At 41.3% G+C, this 20154-nt stretch overlaps 1 protein-coding gene across 1 annotated transcript in view; it reads right to left on the bottom strand.

Annotated features, from left to right (window-relative positions):
* Window positions 1-20154, bottom strand: part of DENND2A (DENN domain containing 2A) — a 76327-nt gene that overhangs the window by 21012 nt on the left and 35161 nt on the right. Inside the window, exons 3-13 of the mRNA XM_087873747.1 lie at window positions 18641-19840; window positions 17970-18097; window positions 14817-14935; window positions 10313-10510; window positions 9222-9318; window positions 8144-8194; window positions 6905-7092; window positions 5031-5140; window positions 2740-2809; window positions 1502-1579; window positions 106-246 (exon numbers count right to left, since the gene is read on the bottom strand). Of these exons, the coding sequence (XP_087729873.1) occupies window positions 106-246; window positions 1502-1579; window positions 2740-2809; window positions 5031-5140; window positions 6905-7092; window positions 8144-8194; window positions 9222-9318; window positions 10313-10510; window positions 14817-14935; window positions 17970-18097; window positions 18641-19840 (2380 nt within the window). The remainder of the gene's footprint in view (window positions 1-105; window positions 247-1501; window positions 1580-2739; window positions 2810-5030; window positions 5141-6904; window positions 7093-8143; window positions 8195-9221; window positions 9319-10312; window positions 10511-14816; window positions 14936-17969; window positions 18098-18640; window positions 19841-20154) is intronic.

Genomic DNA, 20154 nt, shown 5'->3' with positions numbered 1-20154 from the left:
TGCAAGTTTAGGTACTTCATCTACTTTTGAAGGGTGGTTCTATCTAGATCAGTGGCTTTTGCCCTCAGTGGACTTCAACTCCCAGAATTCCCTAGCCAGCATTACTTCTGTTCCAGAACCAGGCAGGAAGTTCTTGATGGAGATAGTCCGACCCAGGGCTGGAAAAGGGGCTTCCATGACACTCCTCATGAGCGGCTGGACCAAGGCAGGAGAAATGCCACGTCTTTTCTCAACCTCATCCAAGATCTGAACAACAGAGAAAAAAGAAAGAGAAAGGAGGACATTGTGTATTTTGCTTCAGGAATCTGTTCATTTTTCTCCTCTTGCTAGCTTTTCGTTGTTGTCATATCGTTGTTTGATGCCACGCAAAACAATCAAGCATCAGAATCCCACTTGAATGAAACAGTTACCGATGGGAAGAGCCTTCTCTTTCATTTAGGTGCCTAGTGCTGTTGTTGGGTTACTGCTTCTTCTTCCAAGTTAAGTGAATAGCTGGCGGGTAGATATGGGAAAGACAGTGCCATGCGTTTCTGTCCAGAAAATGTATTCTTGGACAATATAAGGAGCCTTGATAGCACAGTGGTCTAGAGCACCTTGTCATTAACACAGCTGCCTGCAATTACTGCTGGTTCGAATCTCTCCAAGGCTCAAGGTTGACTCAGCCTTCCATCCTTTCTAAGGTAGGTAAATTGAGGACCCAGTTTGTGGGGGCAATAAGCTGACTTTGTATAAATATACAAAAGTATGAAGGCTATTGCTTAACGCATTGTAAGCCGCCCTGAGTCTCCGGAGAAGGGCGGCATATAAATCAAATTAAAAAAAAAAAATGTCCCCTTCCCAAACTGCTTTTGAAACTTATTTAACTCTCTGTGGGAAGTACCTAGCAGGTCTGGGAGCCATTTTAAAAATTGGAAATTGTACAAATAAAAAATGAGGAGATGATGGTCTCCGTCTCCGAGAGGATACTTTTCTGATCCAAATTGCCTGTCTTCTCTAGGTCAGGGCTGTCCAACCTTGACAACTTTAAGCCTGGAGGACTTCAACTCCCAGAATTCCCCAGCCAGCAACTTTAAGCCTGGAGGACTTCAACTCCCAGAATTCCCCAGCCAGCTAGAATAAAGTTATAGAATAAAATAAAGTTGCCAAGGTTGGACAGCCCTGCTCTAGGTGACTATTTTCTTTTTTCTTCTTTCTTTAAAAAACAAACAAACAGAAGGAAATGTTAATCACATATCTCTTGTAATATCTACTTTCTCTGGCAAAAGAAGAAAAATGCATTTAACATGCTCCAAAGCAGAAACAACTGGCCTTTTTAAAAAGCACTTGGGTGAGATTCTTATCTGACAACAGGAAACGACTGTACTGAATTATTGGTGTTCATCCTTGGTTTGAGTTGCACTTCCAAGGGTCAGTATGGACCGGAACTGGCCAGAGAAGGTTTTTCTCTCCTCCTCCGTCCCTACTCGCTTTGGAGACTGTTTGCATGGTCTTTCTCCCTTACCTTTGAGAAGAGGTTGAAACACCCCAAGCGGCTCACAATGCAGTAAACTTCTGGAAGACGTTTCCCTTTCCCACTGGGCTTTCAAGAGAGACAGACACAACACAGATATACATAAACAGACAGTGATGAACAAGAAGAAACCAAAAATCACAGTAACCTTCTATTCCATGCACAAAGCAGTTCTTCTAACTTAACCTATTACTACAGATAGTCCTCAATTTAGGACCACAACTGAGGCCAAATTTCCCATTACTAAGTGCAGTTGTTAAGTGAGTTACGCCCAGCAGTCGGTTTCAGATATTGTTACCAATGGTTCGCCCCGCGCACGCACCTTCTGTCTATGCACCCAGCCTTGAAAATGTGGCTAAATAGGACAGCATAGCGCCGGGGCAGGTAGGCAGGCCCACCCGCGATCTCCGCTACCAGTTCGGGCGAACTGATCCGAACTGGCTGAATACCACCTCTAGTTACGCCTCATTTTATGACTTTTTTAATCATGGTGGTTAAGTGAACCTGGCTTCCCCCACTGACTTTGATTATTAGAAGCCAGCTGGAAATGTTACAAAAGTGTGATCATATGATCCCCCCCCCCAGGATAGTGCAACCGTCATAAATACAAGCCAATTGCCAAGGAACCAAATTTTGATCACATGACCACAGATATGCTGCAACAGTCATTAAGTATGAAAAACCATCATAAGTCACTTTTTTGAGTGATGTTGTAACTTCAAACCATCACTAAACGAATGCTTGCAAGTCAAGCACTATCTATACACTTCCAAGGCACCTTTTTTCTGACTTACAGTTACCATCCTTTTATCAGAGGTCTTCAAACTTGGCAGCTTTAAGACTTGTGGACTTCAACTCCCAGAATTCTCCAGCTAGCTATGCTGCCAAGTTTGAAGACCTCTGTGCTAGATTGTTTCCCATAATCCTAATCCAAGGCTAATTTCTCTAAAAAGCAGCAAATTGCAGAAGATTGACTGAATTACAGAATAAAGCACTGCATTCCATTAAAACAGAAACAAAAATACCATTAATTTTCTAGCTACATGATTTCAGATATTCCATAACAGCGACGAGACAAAGAAGAAATTCTTGGATTTGGCTACAAAGAGAAAAATATGATTCAGCAAGAACAGCCACAAAGCGTGGGTCAAAACCTTTCCTACCCTCGCTGCAAAGGAGGCCTGTGAGACCATCCAACTCAATTTCTGAAGACGAAACTAGATAGTTACCAGTATTCTTCTGCAGTACCCAAATCTTCGGCTGCCATCTTCACTAGTCAAGACAAATGAAAATGTCTCACTGAAAAAGAAAAAGTTTTAAAGAAACTTTTTTCAATGACAAGGTTATCTTCAGTTCTAGAAAATATGCATATAGATATTAAAAATAACTTATGTATTTTTTTTAAGTATACATACATCTTTTTCTTTTTACGAGCCTAAATAGAACAATATAAATTTCTGTGATGCCCTTACACTTCACAACAAACATGCATGATATATATGCCATCATCCTAATTAAGATTTCATATGGCAAAGGAAAAGACAAAGGAAAATAATTGTCATTCATTCATGCTAGAAAGAAGAGGGGATCAAATTATTCCCCAAAGCACCAGAGGGCAGGACAAGAAACAATGGTTGGAAACTAATCAAAGAGAGAAGCAATCTGGAATTAAGGAGGAACTTCCTAACAGTGAGAACAATTAACCAGTGGAACAGCTGGCCTTCAGAAATCGTGGGTGCTTCATCACTGGAGGTTTTTAAGAAGAGACTGGACAGCCACTTGTCTGAAATGGTATAGGGTCTCCTGCTTGAGCAAGGGGCTGGACTAGAAGACCTCCAAGGTCTCTTCCAGCTCTATTCTATTCTATTCCATTGCATTGCATTGCATTGCATTGCATTCTTCTAAATAGGATCAAGGTAATTACATGGCTCTCTATTTGTATATCTTTTGGATCAAAATAATTATTTTTGTTTTAGGGATTCTTTCATTTTTATTATTTATTTCTCTATTATGATTATATTCTGCCTTTTTCCCCAATAACTCAAAATGGTTTTTTATTAGAGGAATACTAATTCCATTGTGCATCCCTACTAATTGCCTTTCCCTACTAGTACTTAGTCGCAGCATAAAATTACCTTGACAATATCATTTTTCTATCATTCCCCTATGTTACATTTTTATACCACCTATCTCACTGTTTGGGGGCATCTCTAGCTGGCTGTTTTTGCTTTCATCTCATTTCCAGGCCATGAATGAGACCAGATTAAGTTGTCTTTATCTGTACCAAGCACTCAAATTTGATCACACGGCCACAGGGCTGCTACAACAGCCATTACTTTGGGGACTGGGTGTAAGTACCATTTCTGCAGTTCTGCTGTTAACCCTGAATTGCCACTTAATGAATCCAGATTTGGGGTGGAGATGGCCAGATGTATAGTTTTTAAAAGTCATACCTTTAAAGTATTTTGGATACTTATATTTTACATGAACTTTATGATATATTTGTCTACCCTTGCCTTCTTTTTAGGGCTGAGACATAGTGACTGTCCCAAAGACACCCAGCTGGCTTCTAGGCCTAAGGTAGGATTAGAACTCATGGTTTCCTGATTTCTCACCCATTTCTTTTAACCGTTGCACCACTATTCTTTTGTTGGTGGTCATGTGTGCTTTCAAATCAATCTTGACCACTGGCAACTACCTGGACAAGTCCATGCAATTTTCTTGGCAATGTTTAGATAGATGTGTGCAGTTATACCTATTTAACATTGTAGTTCTTTGTACAGATTATACATAAGGACTACTTTAAAATTACGCTAATTTTGTGACTAATTCTGTAGCTTTCATGTTACACACCTTGCTTCAGTCAAAGACAAAACAAGAATGGATTGGATGGCTGAATAAATGCATTGATTCCCTAAATATTTCCAACCACAATTTTTGTGTTTGTTCTTCAGTTATTCACGCTGAAGTCAAAATTGATTTTGACTCAGGGATGGGCTGCTTGGGGTTCAGGAGAACCTCTAGCTAAGATTCTGTGCAGCTTGGAGAACCTCCAAATCCCACTCCTAGCTGGCCATGCCCACCCCACCCCTCCCCTCCCAGGAGTTCCCACGTGGCCCATTTTGGATACAGGTAAGTGCAGGGTGTGCACAGAGGCTCGGGGAGGGCGAAAAACAGGCCTACTGGAATTTCGGGAAGGCCGGCCTCCAGAGGGCCTCTGGAGCATGGGGAGGCTGTTTTCGCCCTCCTGGAGGCTCAAGGAAAGCCTCCAGAACCTGGGGAGGGCAAAAATGCCCCCCCTGCCATGGTGCAGGAGGCCGACTAGGCCACACCCACCATGGCCACGCCCATCCAGCAACTGAGCAGAGAACCTTTTGCTAAAATTTTTAAAGCCCACCCCTGTTTCAACTGTTATCATAAAAAAAAACAACAATCTGGTACAAATAAAGCTAGCGTTATGCGTAATGGCAGGTTGTAGGAGCTGGCAAGAAGGGAAGAAAGGGACCATCCTTTAACGTGCCTGCTAAACTGAGAAACAGGAGTCCAGTCTTTTGCATCGGGGAAGCAAAACTGCGGAATGGCCTTCAGCTGGTCCTCGGCCTCCCTCATGAATTTGAAGGAGCGTTCAAGCTAGCAGAAGAAAAGGAGGAGGAGCTATTTTTAATTGTTTAGGTAAAGTAAAATTGCATGACTTTTTTTTCTCCCCTTTCCATCTACCTGGCTTCCTAAATAAATAGAGAAGTGATGACAGAGAATATACATCTGTCTGGAGCAGAGGTCCTCAAACTTAGCAGCTTTAAGACTTGTGGACTTCAACTCCCAGAATTCTCCAGCCAGCTATGCATAGCTGGCTGGAGAATTCTGGGAGTTGAAGTCCACAAGTCTTAAAGCTGCCAAGTTTGAAGACCTCTGGTCTGGAGGGTATTAACATAGTTGTTTGCCTAGCTCACCCGATCTTTGTCTAACAAATGTGTGTGTGTGTGTGTGTCACTCGGCCAACCAGTCTCCCTCCCTCCTCCTTCCCATTTACAGCCACATCTTGAGAATTCCTTTATATTGCAGATTTCCTCTATCTTTTAGCTACTTGCCTCACCAATGCTGATGTCCTTATTTTTAGAATTTTCATTCTGTTAAGAGTTATCAACAGACAAAGAAAACTGCCTCAGGTCTGGTAGGGAGCGAGCCATGTAAAATCATAGGCTGCATACAGTCCCCAGTGTTTAGTTATGAGCACAACTGCTTAAATCAGCAGCACAGATTTGCATCCGCCTCAGGAAAGGGACACAAAACCTGTAATTGAAAACCAGAAATAGACTCAGCATTGTTTTAAGAAAGTAGACAGCAACAAGCTTCACCTTAAAACATAGGGATCAGAGGTGGGTTCTAAATTTTTTTACTACCGGTTCTGTGGGCGTGGCTTATTTTGTGGGTGTGGCTTGGAGGTCATGTGACTAGGTGGGCGTGGCTAGCTGGTCAGAGTCGTTTCTGGAAGGTCCTCGCACTTACGACCAGTCCTCGCACTTACGACTCGACTCATTTGTTTGCTTTTAACACTGATCAGCTGTAGGACGGCCCTTTGAAGCCCCGTGGCAAGAGTTTAAACAGTTTTTTTCCCTCTAGTCATCAGCTGGGACTCAGAAGGCAGCAATAGATTGGGGGTGGGACCAAATAAAAGGTAAGAATAACGTTGGTGGGGGGGGAGGGGAGAACCTGTTCGTTGACGTCATATCGTCACCGCTACCGGCTCTGCCGAACCAGACCGAACCGGGAGAAACCCACCACTGATAGGGATACATTGGAAAGTTCTAGCCCCGTGATGGCGAACCTATGGCATGCATGCCAGAGGTGGCACGCAGAGCCCTGTCGGCATGAGCGCCATCACCAGCTGGTCTTCTGGTTTCCAGTGCACATGCCAGCTATTCTTCGTGTGCGCAGGAACACCGGAAACCCAAAGGCCAGCTGGCCGGTGCGCATGTGCATGCAGGCCAGTGGTTTTTGGGTTTCTGGTGCTCCAGCGTGCGCAAAATCCAAGTGGCACATGCATGCGCACCGGCCAGCTGATCTTTGGGTTTCCGGCGCTCTGGCACGCGTGAAGACCAAGTGGCTGGCATATGCATGTACAACGGCCAACTGGCTTTTGGGTTTCCGGCGTTCCGGTTTGGGCACTCAGTGCCGAAAACTTTCGCCATCACTGTTCTAGCCCATTCACTTGCTTCACTGCCCTGTCTTTTGTGACTATCACTCTCCCAAAAAATGTTGTGGACCCTTGGCTGCCCACCTCCGGGGATCCCCCAAGATGTGCGGAGTCTCAACTTCTAGAATCTTAAGCCAACAGAGCAGAGCAATCTTTCCTTTGCTTCTCTCTGAACAGGCTATCTCCATCATATGTCCTACCTTTAATGGAAACTGCTGGGTAACTTCAGGGACGTATGGCGCGCAAGCTTGTTTCTTGTGTAATGACACTACAACAAAATATTCAAAGAGCTGCCTCTCTTGATACTCGATCAGATCTCTCTCCAAGGTGTGATACTTGGGGGCTTGCTTCAGGCGAGACTTTACATGAACAAGGCGTTGACTGTGAGCTACACAAAAGGTAAGCCAACAAAATCAACACAACTGTTTTGGGTGTGGTTTCCACAGCAATTAGAAGTTCTGTCTTACTTCAAACTACATATTCACCATGAAGTCAGCCAGCCTTTCTTAACCTGGTCATCCTCCAGATGTGTGAACGTCAATATGAAGCATTCCCAAGGAAGGACCTTGTAGGGTGATAATCGTAAGTGCTGAAATCCACCCAACTGAAGGGCACCAGAGTTCAGAAAGGTCAACCTAAATATCCTGGAATTATGTTGTGTTGTAACCAGGATATCAAAACATTCTGAAACATTATACAGAGAGAATCAAGAAAAAAATGTAATGTTGTTAGTTGGTGGATATGATAATTTTTTTTTTGCACAAAATGAAAGGAGAGAGCACATAGCCCAAAAGTTGGAAATATGCTGGATCACTCTTGAAATGGTCAGACTTGAACAACCTTTAGTAGAAAATAAGTGATATGTTCTAGAGTGGTAGCATATATCAATTATTAAATATAAGGATATTGAACTTCACCAACTGATTGCAATTGCAGTTCATCCACACAACTGAAACATTTTTAACACAGAACTTTATTTTTACCTATAACATCTATAGTCCTAAACACATTTATTGGAGCATTTTCCCCAAGCTGGAACTTATGTTTGGACTACAAATCCCAGAATTCCCAGCTACCATGGGCACTGGCTAAACTGACTGGGAATTGTAAGATTTGTGGTCTGACACCATCTGAAAGGCTCCAGGTCTGGAAAAGCTGCATTAGGATATAAAACTCATTAAATATTGACTTCTAAGTACACATTTTAAAGATTGGGCTGTATGTTGGATAATGAACTTTTTTTAGGGATATGAATGTTCATGTAGCCATCATAACAAACAAATAATCAATAATTCACTTTTGCAATAATTGAAGGCCACTACAGGCATAAAACGTATCCTGTTATTTTGGGCAGGGAAAAAAAAACTAGAAGGGGAAAATCCACAACTTTCAATCCAAGAATCAATAACCTTCTTTAAAGTTTATCTCCCAATTGATACCTCTTTGTTTTTCTTCTGTGTCACTGTCTGATTCACTATTTTCATCTGTAACTAGGAGGAAACAGAAAAGAACAGTAAACATCGCTTTTCTAAAAAAATACTTATTGTTTTCTGAATAGCAAGCAAAACCTAGAATGGATCACGGAATCAGTTCTTACAAGATCTCTTATACCCCCAAAATATAGGCTGTCTTAGTTGGGGTAGCCAGAAGATAAGTCAGGAATTACAAAAAAATTTCTAGAAAACCGCAGTAAACCATTCAGATTTTTGCTTACTGGGAGCAACCCCAAACATCACTAAAATTAGGTTGTGAAAATGAAGAAAGATTGGAAAATGGAGGGAGGAATTTTGTACAAAAGGACAATGAGCTCAGTTCCTAATTGAAAGATGCTCAGGGAGCAGCCAAAAAGCAATGCTTTTTGAACCTTGCTTTGGTTAACGAATGATGGCTCCTACTGTAAAAGTCCAAGTAGAACAGTTAAGTCTGAAGTCTGCCAACTCAAATGTACCCTGTAACAGTACTAGGATATAGGGCAAGTAGTTCTAAATAGCAATAGCACTTAGACTTATATACCGCTTCATAGTGCTTTATAGCCAGTGATGGGATTCAGCCAGTTCGCACCACTTCGGGAAAACCGGTTGTTAACTTTCTGAGCAGTTTGGCAAACTGGCTGTTGGAAGAAATCATTAGGGCAGAGAACTGGTTGTTAAATTATTTGAATCCCATCACTGTTTACAGCCCTTTCTAAGCGGTTTAGAGAGTCAACATATTGCCCCCCAAAATCTGGGTCTTCATTTTACCGACCTTGGATGGATGGAAGACTGAGTCAACCTTGATCCTGGTGAGATTCAATCTGCCAAACTCCTGGCAGTCAGCAATCAGCAGAAGTAGCCTGCAGTACTGCATTCTAACCACTGCACCACCATGGCTCAATATAGAAAAGAGGCATCATGTCCTTTATAACTGGCTGTTATTAAAGTGATCCCTTTAATATCGGACAATACTGAGAAGGCACAAAAGCCAGGTCCAGGTCAAGCTGCCCGCAAAACCAGTGGTCCAGCAACAGTCTTTCCTTACCTCTCCCTGAGCTAGACTCCGTAGATTGTGACAGTCTTTTGACTCGCTTCTTCCCTCTTCGAGCCTCATAAATAGCATTGATTTTTAACACCAGCTGCTTAACGTAAAGAAGAAAAAGTAAATGCTTGTTGTGGTCTGTCGGCAGCCTATGGAGCTGGCAGCAGAGTCGAACAGTAAGGAGGCTGGGGAGGAACATGGGCCAGTCCTGGAGTCTGGGAAAGGCTCCCACGAGGGCTCTGCGTCGGAGGCAGAGATGGGCCAGGGCTATCTGGGAGTTATGTGCTGACTCCGGAGCCTCCAGAGTCTGACATCAGCGAGGCAGAAGAACAGGGGGAGCTTGTTCCCAGTGCGTGCATGCGGAGAGCTGCCAGAAGGCAAGAACAGTTAAGACAAAAGGGGTGACTCGGGAGTAAGGCTTGGAGATGATTGTCCCCACCCATAAGACATAAAGGTGGAGCAAAGGGAAATGAGCTTTTGCAGGAAGCAACTTTGTTCGTTCTGGTCGGTTTAAATTCTGAAGCTCCGTTTTGACTCTGTGCTCCATGTGACCTTGCAAAGCTAATTGCCAATTAGGTCTTTGGCAGCGTGTCAAGGGAGATAAAGGTGGGTGCTTATCAGCCTTATCCCGAAGGACTGTGACAGACTTCTGTTGGACATGCATAGTGGGGTGGAGTACGTGTGGGGATGCCCGCATGCGCAAGGTGGGGCGCTGCAGGGGCCTGTGCATGCATAAGTGGGGAGCATGCACGGGGGGGCAGCACGCATTGCATTTTGGGGGGCTGGGTGTGCGCTTTGGGCACTCGGTCTGGAAAAGGTTACTCATCACTGCCCTATAACCTTCAGATGATGATTAATGTTACTGTTTTATTAATTTTAATCATTTACTATTTACATTGCTCAATTGTGGAGGGTAATGTATAAGCTTAATTTTAAAAGACTCTCAAGATTCAGAGAATTTTCAGGATCACGAACGTGAAATTAATACTTAATTCCCTAGACAAGACTTAAAATAACAATTTCTGAACACTGCTTCTAATCTTTCACAGTCCTTTCTAAGTCAGCAAATAAAATCTTTAAAGAAAACAAAATACCTTGGAAATTTTCCTTCTTTTCTTGCCATTTTGAGAATCACCCAAGGAGAAGAAAGTATCGTCAGGACTGCTAGGAGTGGAAGGAGGGCTGATTTTGGAAGGAGAATAAGTCCCATCCCGATTGGGTTTCCGTATGTCTAACAATTTGAAACTTCTGCGTTCTGAGTTCTGCCTAAAGAAGATGGGCTTAGAGAGGACCTAAGGAGATAGACCATAATGGGGGAAATGGGGAGCATCAGACACTGCATTTCTCCATGATTTAAAAAAAAATCAAAATAAGAAACATCAAAACATTAGTTGCAAGAATACTTGGCTGATTATTAGCGCCAAAAAAACTTTTAACACTTGCTTAGACTTTTTTCCCCACAGGATTATCTAGCTGGTCAATAGAAGGGGGGAGGGGGGGAATGATATATTTTCCACCAGTTTGCTGAGAAGTCTCATTAGCATGACAGAAACAGCTCTTACAGCTTGCACAACAAGCTTTCAGGAGCTCTATGGAACTGAGCCAACAAAACTAACCAGCGAAGCAACCACAGACACTTGGATAGGAAAAATAAGGAGCTGTTGTACCACATCAGACCCAGATGTTATATAGTCCAATAGCCTCTCAGCCAATGTTCATCACCAGTGGCTTCAGAAGCAAGTTTAAGCAACCATACAATTGCATATTTATGGACCGTGCATTCCCTGACCCTGTTATTTAGCTATCGATTTTATCCAGTAAAACAACAGGATGGTCTGGCACTGGTTCATGAGCTTCTTAGGACACAGTAGGTCAAATCTTAGCTTTGGGCACAAGAAAACCAATTTCAAATTCTGGCTCCTGGAAACGCTGGAATAAAGTTGTTGTGAGAGCATAACAAAGCAAAATCGGGGTTACTAAAACAACTCCAGGTACTGATTGCAACTACAGCAATTGTGACTTTCTTCTTTAATTTACAAAAGACCAATATGGTGAAATAAGTTCACAATTGAATGAAATTCTTCTCTCTTCAATGAACAGTAGTAGAAAACTTATTAAGTGCTAACTACATAACAAATCAGACTACTAATTAGTTGGTTCCTGTTTGCATTATTTTTTACAGAATGCAAGCAATAAATAAAATATTTTTTCCATTGTAGGAAGTTAGCACTGATCCCTCTCATAGAAAAATGAAACATTTTAGGAAATATTAAAAGGGCAGAATATTTCCCCTAAAAGGGAGGCAGAAACTCAGCCCCCCCACACACATCTTTGTCAATGGGCCATTAAGGCCTGAGCCAGCTCATCCACAACACAAAAGACATGGCCTCCAGGACATAATAGGACCCATCTAGCAACAGAAACTCACCACATGGCACCTGGGAAGATTATATCACCTAGCAAGGCTCAGCTAAGCTTGGGACTCAGAGCCTACAGAGTTGCCCCTGCATGGCCCCCTGGGAGTCTGACCACCAATCAGAGTGCATTTCTTACACAGGAACAAGACGGTCTAGGGTGGGGCCCAGAGAGGGCATATAACCAGGGCACTCTCAGCATCTCGGCCCTTTTTTTTTCTTCACCCAGCATCTTCAAGGCATGTGATCCTGTCCACCATTAAAACCATCTTTCCAGTCTCCATGTTTCCAGTGCCTTTTCCCCCATTTGGAACGCAACCCAGAAGGAAATTTCTTCCAACACCATCTTTGTGAGATAATTAAAAAAAACAAACTCCTTGTAATGACCCGGTTGTAGTTCTAGATGCTTTTTAAAAATACTTCAGAGTTATGATTTGATGGAAGTATCTATAAAATGAAGTTTGTGAGGAACTGTCTCTATTTTTCCCTTTTTCAAACACCCATCTACAAAATACATACAAATGAACTCAAGGATTAATAACTGCAAAGTTACTAATTTCGCAGAACTGCAAAATTTCTTCCAGTTTATTCAGACCAGAAATGTTGGCCAAGTTCTCAATCTTTCTCCTCACTCCAGCTTCAAACAAAATTTCAGTTCCAAAACACTAGGTGCCTATGACTTTTGTAGTCACTACCGTTTCTAGTACAATTTAGTGCTTAAAGGTAAACTTCTATTTAAACCAAATAAACCAGAGGGCAGGAGAAGAAACAATGGATGGAAGCTAATCAAGGAGAAAACAACCTGGAATTAAGGAGAAACTTCCCAACAGTGAGGACAATTAACCAGTGGAATAGCTTGCCTTCAGAAGTTGTGGGTGCTTCATCACTGAAGGTTTTTAAGAAGAGACTGGACAGTCTGAAAGGGTTCCTGTTTGAGCAGGGGCTGGACTAGAAGACCTCCAAGGTCCCCTTCTGCTCTATTTTGACTGAAACTCATTTGCACAGCAGATTCTTCATTTGCATATCTCTTGTGTATGCTTAACTCTTCTAATGGATTGAGTCTAGCCCAGCCTTAGACCTAAACTGCTAGAATTTGATATGGAGCTGCCCGAATAAAGGTAACTCAGCTAATGCCTTCAGTATTTTCATCATCATCATCACTCTCTCCAACAGACCACATTCTAAGGACAGTATTTCTAGCTCAGGGTTGAAATAATCAGCGCTGATGATGTTACCTAGTTTGGGTAATGAAACATCTGCAAGAAAACAACCAAGCTCAGAGAGCACCAAACGCCCCTCAGACCAGGTTCTCATTCTGTTAAAGGCATTAAAAGGAAAGCAGGATGTATTAAGATAGGAAACAAAACAAAAAATAATCCCCCATCACTTGGAAGATAATATCAGCTGCCAGCTACACTGAATCTTATCTCCAGACTGAATATCAAAAGTATAGTGTGCAGTTGCCAAAATGAACTCCCTCCACAAATCCCTCCCTGCCCAAAACTCCTCTGTACATCCAAAAAGACTAATATTTTTCCAGATTCATTCCTATATTATCTGGAAAACAGTTAGGGATTAGTAGACAGTAGTAACACAGAGTTTTCTGTCTCTATACTACAGCAACTTAACCTTTGCACACCTGAGTCCTATGGAGATAGGGCGGATTTAAATAAAAATCCCAAATAGGTTATCAAATACATATATATGCATAAATATTTGCAAGAGCATTTCTGTTTAAGCATATTCTTCATTAATGGAGCCCCTTGTACTTTATATATTAATCAGTGTTCTCTGTCTTTTGCTCTATTGATGGCCATTCATCTTATTTTTATATAGGGAATTTCAACTTCTGATCTAACCTCTCCTCCGCTATGCCTGAATATGGATAGTGGTGGTAGTGAATAGGACAGTATTTTTCCTACCACCAAGTACTGAAAATCCCCAAAACTCTTTAAACAATGGAAGTGTAAAATTCCATGGCACACAAGCCATATGCATACCTCTCAGTAATCCAAGATACAGCTCCCAAAATGTGAAGGAAAAAAATTGGGATTTACAACAGTGGCTTTGAGTTTGAACTGGAAATAGAAGATTACTGTCAATTCTTCTCATAAATAACCTAAAATCTCACTACTATAATCCAGCTGCTCAACCATCGTATTTTGAAGTACTGCTTCGCAACCTGAATTTAGACTATTTGGAGGGCAAGTGGTATTAAAGTTGAGAATGAGTTGGTTGCCCAGCTGTCTCCCTATTCCCATTCTTAATCTCCATAAAAAGGATTGAGAAATGAATTCCACCTCTTCTTATGAGGTCAACAGAAGGCTACCTACAGTCCTCCAGAAAGCTGCAAGGCAGAGTTGTGGCCCCTGACTTTGCCCACAAATATTCAACAAGATCCCTCAGCAGCTCATAGTCAGAAAGAATGATTTCACAGGTAACAAAGTCTCCTGTTTTTTCCAAACTTCCACTTTCCAGCCAACCCTAGGAATGTGGTATATGGTTTTACAGAATTTCTTTATGGTTACGAATTGGCAAGCACTATCAATAAATGTGACTAAGACTCTGAGTTTGTCGATCGAAAGGTCGGCAGTTCAGCGGTTCGAATCCCTAGTGCCGCATAATGGGGTGAGCTCCCGTTACTTGTTCCAGCTTCTGCCAACCTAGCAGTTTGAAAGCATGTAAAAAATGCAAGTAGAAAAATAGGGACCATCTTTGGTGGGAAGGTAATAGCATTCTGTGTGCCTTTGACATTTAGTCATGCCGGCCACATGACCACGGAGACGTTGTCGTACAGCGCCGGCTCTTCGACTTTGAAACGGAGATGAGCACCATCCCCTAGAGTTGGGAACGACTAGCACATATGTGCGAGGAGAACCTTTACCTTCTTACCTATCAATAAATATCTATAGTAAGAACAAGTCTAGAGTGCCCTATTTCTAAATCCAGAAAACCATTATGATTCAGAAAGCTTAGTTCTACTCCTTTAAAGTCACCAAATTCAATTGGGGGGGGGGAGAGATAAACTCCCTTAGGGAGTTAATCCAAAATGGGAAACCAAGCTGAACAAAGGATTAGTCATTTTCTTCCCTGAAGGTATCAATTTTCTGACCACTGAATCTCCATAATAACAGTCAAAATGTATAGCTTGGGGGCAGTGGCTGTTCAGATTAGACCAGGTTACCTTTGTGGGTGTGCCAGGAATAGAAGAAGGAGATGCTGGAAAGTTCAGGCCACATTTCTTCCCTAGGCAATGACTATTTGTCTCAATATCTTCATAGGGGTTTTCTTTTGCTGGTAAATCTGGAATTGAAAACCAAGGCAATAAATGCACATAAAACAAAATGTAACTTTTTCCTAGAAATTTGGAAATGACATTTGTGGGCAGAATGAGATTCCGTATCATTCATAAACTACCACCAGCATATGCAAGAGTCCTCGCTTACAACTACAACTGAGCCCAAAACTTTTGTTGCTAAGTGAAACATTTGTTAAGTGAATTTTGCCCCATTTTACTACTTTGTTTTCCACAGTTGTTAAGTGAACCACTGCAGTGGTTAAGTTAGTGACACCGTTGTTGAGTGAATTTGGTTTTCCCATTGACTTAGCTTGTCAAAAGGTGGCAAAAGGTAACCACATGACCCCAGGATACTACAATCGTCATAACTATGAGTTAGTTGCCAAGTGTCTGAATTTTGATCACAGGGATGGAGATGATCACACATCAACAGTCATGTGAAAAAATGTTCATAAGTCACTTTTTTCAGTGCCGTTGTAACTTTGAATGGTCACTAAACAAACCATTGTAAGTCAAGGACTACCTGTACACGGAACTATAAATTCAGCTCTATGAGTAGATGATCTGCAAATCAATCTATTTAGGGTGCATCAGGATGGGAAGGACTGACTAATATATTTATTAGACTGAAACATGCTCTTCTTCCAGGCGCTAAAAGCAGTGTACATACAATTGGATGAAAAAGTCAGGCACCCCCTAGTTAATTATGTTTCAGAACAGCACAGAACAGAACAGGACAGAACAGAATAACAGAGTTGGAAGGAACCTTGGAGGTCTTCTAGTCCAATCCCCTGCTTAGGCAGGAAACCCTACACCAATATATCCCTAAATCAAAACAATCTCCACATAATACAAATGTGAAGGATATGTTAGCAGTTAACTGAATTCTTTCTTCTTTCTGTCAACACAGTACTTCCTGTGCCACTGTTATCACCCAATCCCAAAACATAATCAGACCACCTCTATGCTTAACAGCTGGCAAAGTATTCTTTTCCATAAAGGCTTTGTCCTTTTTTGTCTAAACAATTGTGTGGTTTTTGTGGCACTGGTCTCCAAGTACTTTGTTCCCAAACATTTCAGACTTATCAAGGTTTTCTTTACATTTTTAGACAAACCTGAACTCGGAGACAAAGGTTTCTTTCTGAGAATGTTTTTGTGCAGGTACTCATTATGTAAGCAACACTGCATTGTGCACCTGAGGAGCTACTCCAGTATCACCTAATCTTTTCAGCAAGTTATTTGCACTGATCTGTGGATTCTGTTTTGCAGCTGTGACCATTTCCTGATATTTTACTCTTTTGCGGTCTTCCATAATGTGCCTTGACTTCCATATATGTTCCATTCCTTGATAGTATTTCCTCCCAAGTAAATTCGCTAGCTGGAAGCATATACAGATTTTAAATACCTTATCATGCTTTGTAAAAGTGAATTCTCTTCATTTTCAGATAGATATTCAGATGGCTACTTAGGGAAGCCTAAGGTGATTGAAGGTCACAACCTGAGTGTTAGAATAATCAGGGTATTTGTTCACTTGTGGAATTGTTTCCACCTGCACCTTTAAGGAGTCATATCTCTGTGGATCTTACTGATAATTATACATTAAAAAAGTAACAATAATTCAACTAGAAAGCTATTCAAACTTTTATACCACATTCATTACAGTAGTTTCTTATTCTGAATTTGTAAACAGCTGCATCTAATGAATGAATATGCATTCAACTTTGCAAAAAGTTGGCTTTAATGCTACACTATGAGAAAGCAATTTTATCCATCCCTCCTAAAAAACCTCTGAAAGAGAATGACTGGTCCAAAATAAGCTTTTAAACCAGGATCCAACAATTATTCTTCAATCATTTTTTTTTTTTAAAAAAGAGTGATTGTCATACCTGAACATCAGTAGCCAATGCCAACATCATGACTGGATGGCATGAGGGGAAAAGGAAAGGAAAATTGAAGGATAGTTTTGGAAGAAAAGAAAATAAAGTGCTGAAATGTGCTGAAAGCAGGAGAATGTGCTAAAGATGTGTTCTAAAGCTGGAAATATTAAACTTCTCACAGGCACAATTCAACATAGAAGTTGGATTCACATATCATATTAAATCTATAATGCAATTTCTTTATTTTGGGCTTAGCATACGGTTTATTGCTTCAGCCTATTCCAACTTTTTTTTTTTTTTTTAAATTTGATTTATATGCCGTCCTTCTCCAGAGACTCAGGGCGGCTTACAATGCGTTCAGCAATACTTATTCATCAGAGTAATTTTTTTAAAAAATCTTTATTTAGTATTATGAGTCAATCAGTAAAATGTGCTTTTTTGCCTATTGATTTTCACATTTTGTTCTATGTTGGATTGTGTCTATTACTTTAGTTTAAGGTGAGTATTAACAACTTGTTTAGAACTCGTTAATTACTACATACGAGCAAAGTGATGGATCACATTTGGATCAGGTTTTACTCAAGGAAGCAGCATACATATACATGCTAATGTCTGCCTTGCTTTGACAAATACACACATCACTGAAATAATGTACTTTGTCCTTTTCTCATATTAGCTTATGTTGGTTTCATCTACTGTTTTCTGTTGACTTGCCAGGGTTACAGTTCTGTCATGCACTTTATATTATTCCTACAAATAAGACAATATTGCATGCCATAAAAATCGGTTGTAACCTCAAAAATTATATATTTACATGCCCTAATACACCAAGGAGATGTTATTTTAAACATGCAAGCTAGCAACTCCCAGCTTTCCAGATGTCGAATTCTGATCAGCCCCAAATAGCATGGCAACACTGTTTGCAGAAATTAAGAGTTCAACAATACCAGGAAAACTGTTGGTTGCCTATTCTTACTCTTACACAGCAGTATTGTAATTTCTACCCCTCTTATCTTCTAGAAAACTAGTCCATACTACTCCATACTAAAACCTTTGGTTTGAAAAATGCTACATACACTTGCACTAAATATTCACTCATGCACAGAGTTAACGTACAAGCAGTGAGGTCACCATAGTTGCTTTTCATCTCCAGAATGCCTACCTAGAATATCTTCATAGACGTTTTCCTCTGATAAAGTGCGGGTTAGGGCCATCTTGCTTTGAGCATACCAATCCACTCGGCCATTCTCAGAAGAGGACTGCAACAAATCTTCAAATTCATAGGACTTCCTAGGGCATTCATTTAAAAAGAGCAGAAGAGGTGGTGGGGAAAAAAAGGTGGATATCGCAAAAGAATACAATAAAGCAAATCACTTAAAGTATTATTGGAGGAAAAAAACATGTATTTTTATAGCTTTATGTCACCGTAAGCAACCCTCAAAAAGTTTTGCTTCAGATTTTAAATCTCCCAAGCTATGGGTTGCCTTTCTCCAATATGTCAACAGATTCTTACACAGGGCTTTCACTTTGTCTCTGGCTATCTGAAAATTTCTGGCTGTTTCTGAGACTCCCCCTCCCTCACTTCTCCCCTGTTCTTTAGCCTTGGATTGATTCCCAGAATATCTGCATGAATCCACCTCTCGTTCCTTCCAAATCCCTCCTCAAAATCTATCTGTTCATGAAGTTTTTGATTCATTCTCTTAGTCCCACTAGCATGGTATAAATAAATTTAATAGAAGTATATCCCCATTTTATGTAGCAGAATACATACAAGATTATATTGTTCATTAAAAAGAATCAAGAGAAACAGATAAAATCAATATACAGTAATACCTGTGATCTGCGTTAGCCTTAAGCTTTCCGTTCCTCAGCCTTCTACTAATGGCTGAGGGGGGAGGTGAAGAAGGCAGAGGAGGAGGTGGAATAGAAGGGAGAGGGGGTAGGAGTCTCTTATTCCGAGCAGGCAGAATCCACCCCTCTTCACCTTCATGTTTGAAAGTCCGTCGAGGCTTAGGAAGCGGATTGATAAAAGGTTTCTTCTCTGGCAAGCCAGGCTCCATGTACACATTTTCTTCATTGCGAGATCTGCATTTCACACACGATGCTTTCACCTCTTCCAAAGTCCCAAAGATTGGCTCTCTGGCTTCAGTATCCAAGCCAAGGAGCCACTTACTTACTTCTAGGCGGTTGGTACTTTCCTGGCCTTCAGAGGGCTCCTGATCCTCACCTGTCTTCTCTTGCAGACAATGTGGAGAATAGTAAGTACCTGGTAGCTGGGGTTGGGCTTCAGCTGACCCACACTTCAAGGCCTGCTCCAGCTTCTTGACTTGACTCAAGACAGACAGGTTCTCCTTCTGGATTTCCTTCTTACTGTCCTTCAACTCAGTACATTTACCCACATTGAAATTACATTCTTCCTCCCTTGATTTCACATCAGCTTTCTTTACAACATGCTGCCCAGCGTTTTTAAAAGTTCCAACTTGCCTCTCATCCTCCTTGCTTGGCCCCTTGTAATTTGGGAGCCTCTTATTATCCACATCTCTCATTGCAACACTATTCCTAGCCATCTTCTCCATTACACCCAAAACCGGACTGGGTTCCTCTTTAATACTTTGGTCCTCCTCCTTCCACAGGGACACCGGAGCTGGAATTTCCTTTTTTCCTTCCCATTCTGAAATCTTGTCCTTGATACTTAAAGGCTTGTTTTTCAAGCTGACTTTCCCAACGGACCGAAGATTCTGAAAGCCACCCATTTGCTTCCTTAGAATCCTGCTGCTTTCCCGCACGTTGAGATCTACTGAGGGATCTCCGATGATCATCTTGGGGCTTAGCATATTCTGCTGAAAACAGTCCAGTCTTGGATCCAGCATCAATTTCTCTATGGTTTTCAGTGAGCTCTCTGCCACGGAATCTAGTTCTGCTTTCGGCAGTAGCTTGGCTGGGAAGGCAACACTCTTCGACCAATTATGCTTTGAAAGCCCACCCCAAAATGTTGTTTTTGCAGCTGGATTATTTAGACTTGCAAACCTGATCCTAGGCAAAAAGGGCAAGGGTCAGAAGAATTGTACAGGTTGGCATTCATCATTCAGTACAATGTCATGAGCTGGATTTAATAGTTAGTTCAATATTAAATGTATAACACTTTAACTTAAAAGTTACAGGAGTGTAAAATTATTAGTTTTTCCTGCAATTTTTTTTAGTGTCTTCCCACTAATCTAAATTTATCTGCAAAGAGGAGTGCTTTTCTATCTTTTCAGTAAAACATGAACATCAAGCACACTTCATTTATTTACCAAAGGTGTTCAGTAACACCTTAAAGCAATATTCTTGCATAAATCCATTTGTTT

Source organism: Pantherophis guttatus, chromosome 7 (assembly GCF_059756535.1).
Source record: "Pantherophis guttatus breed Tessera chromosome 7, ASM5975653v1, whole genome shotgun sequence".
Taxonomy (NCBI): Eukaryota; Metazoa; Chordata; class Lepidosauria; order Squamata; family Colubridae; genus Pantherophis; species Pantherophis guttatus.
The sequence above is the reverse complement of the archived record's forward strand: the minus strand, read 5'-3'. Positions and strand labels throughout refer to the sequence as shown.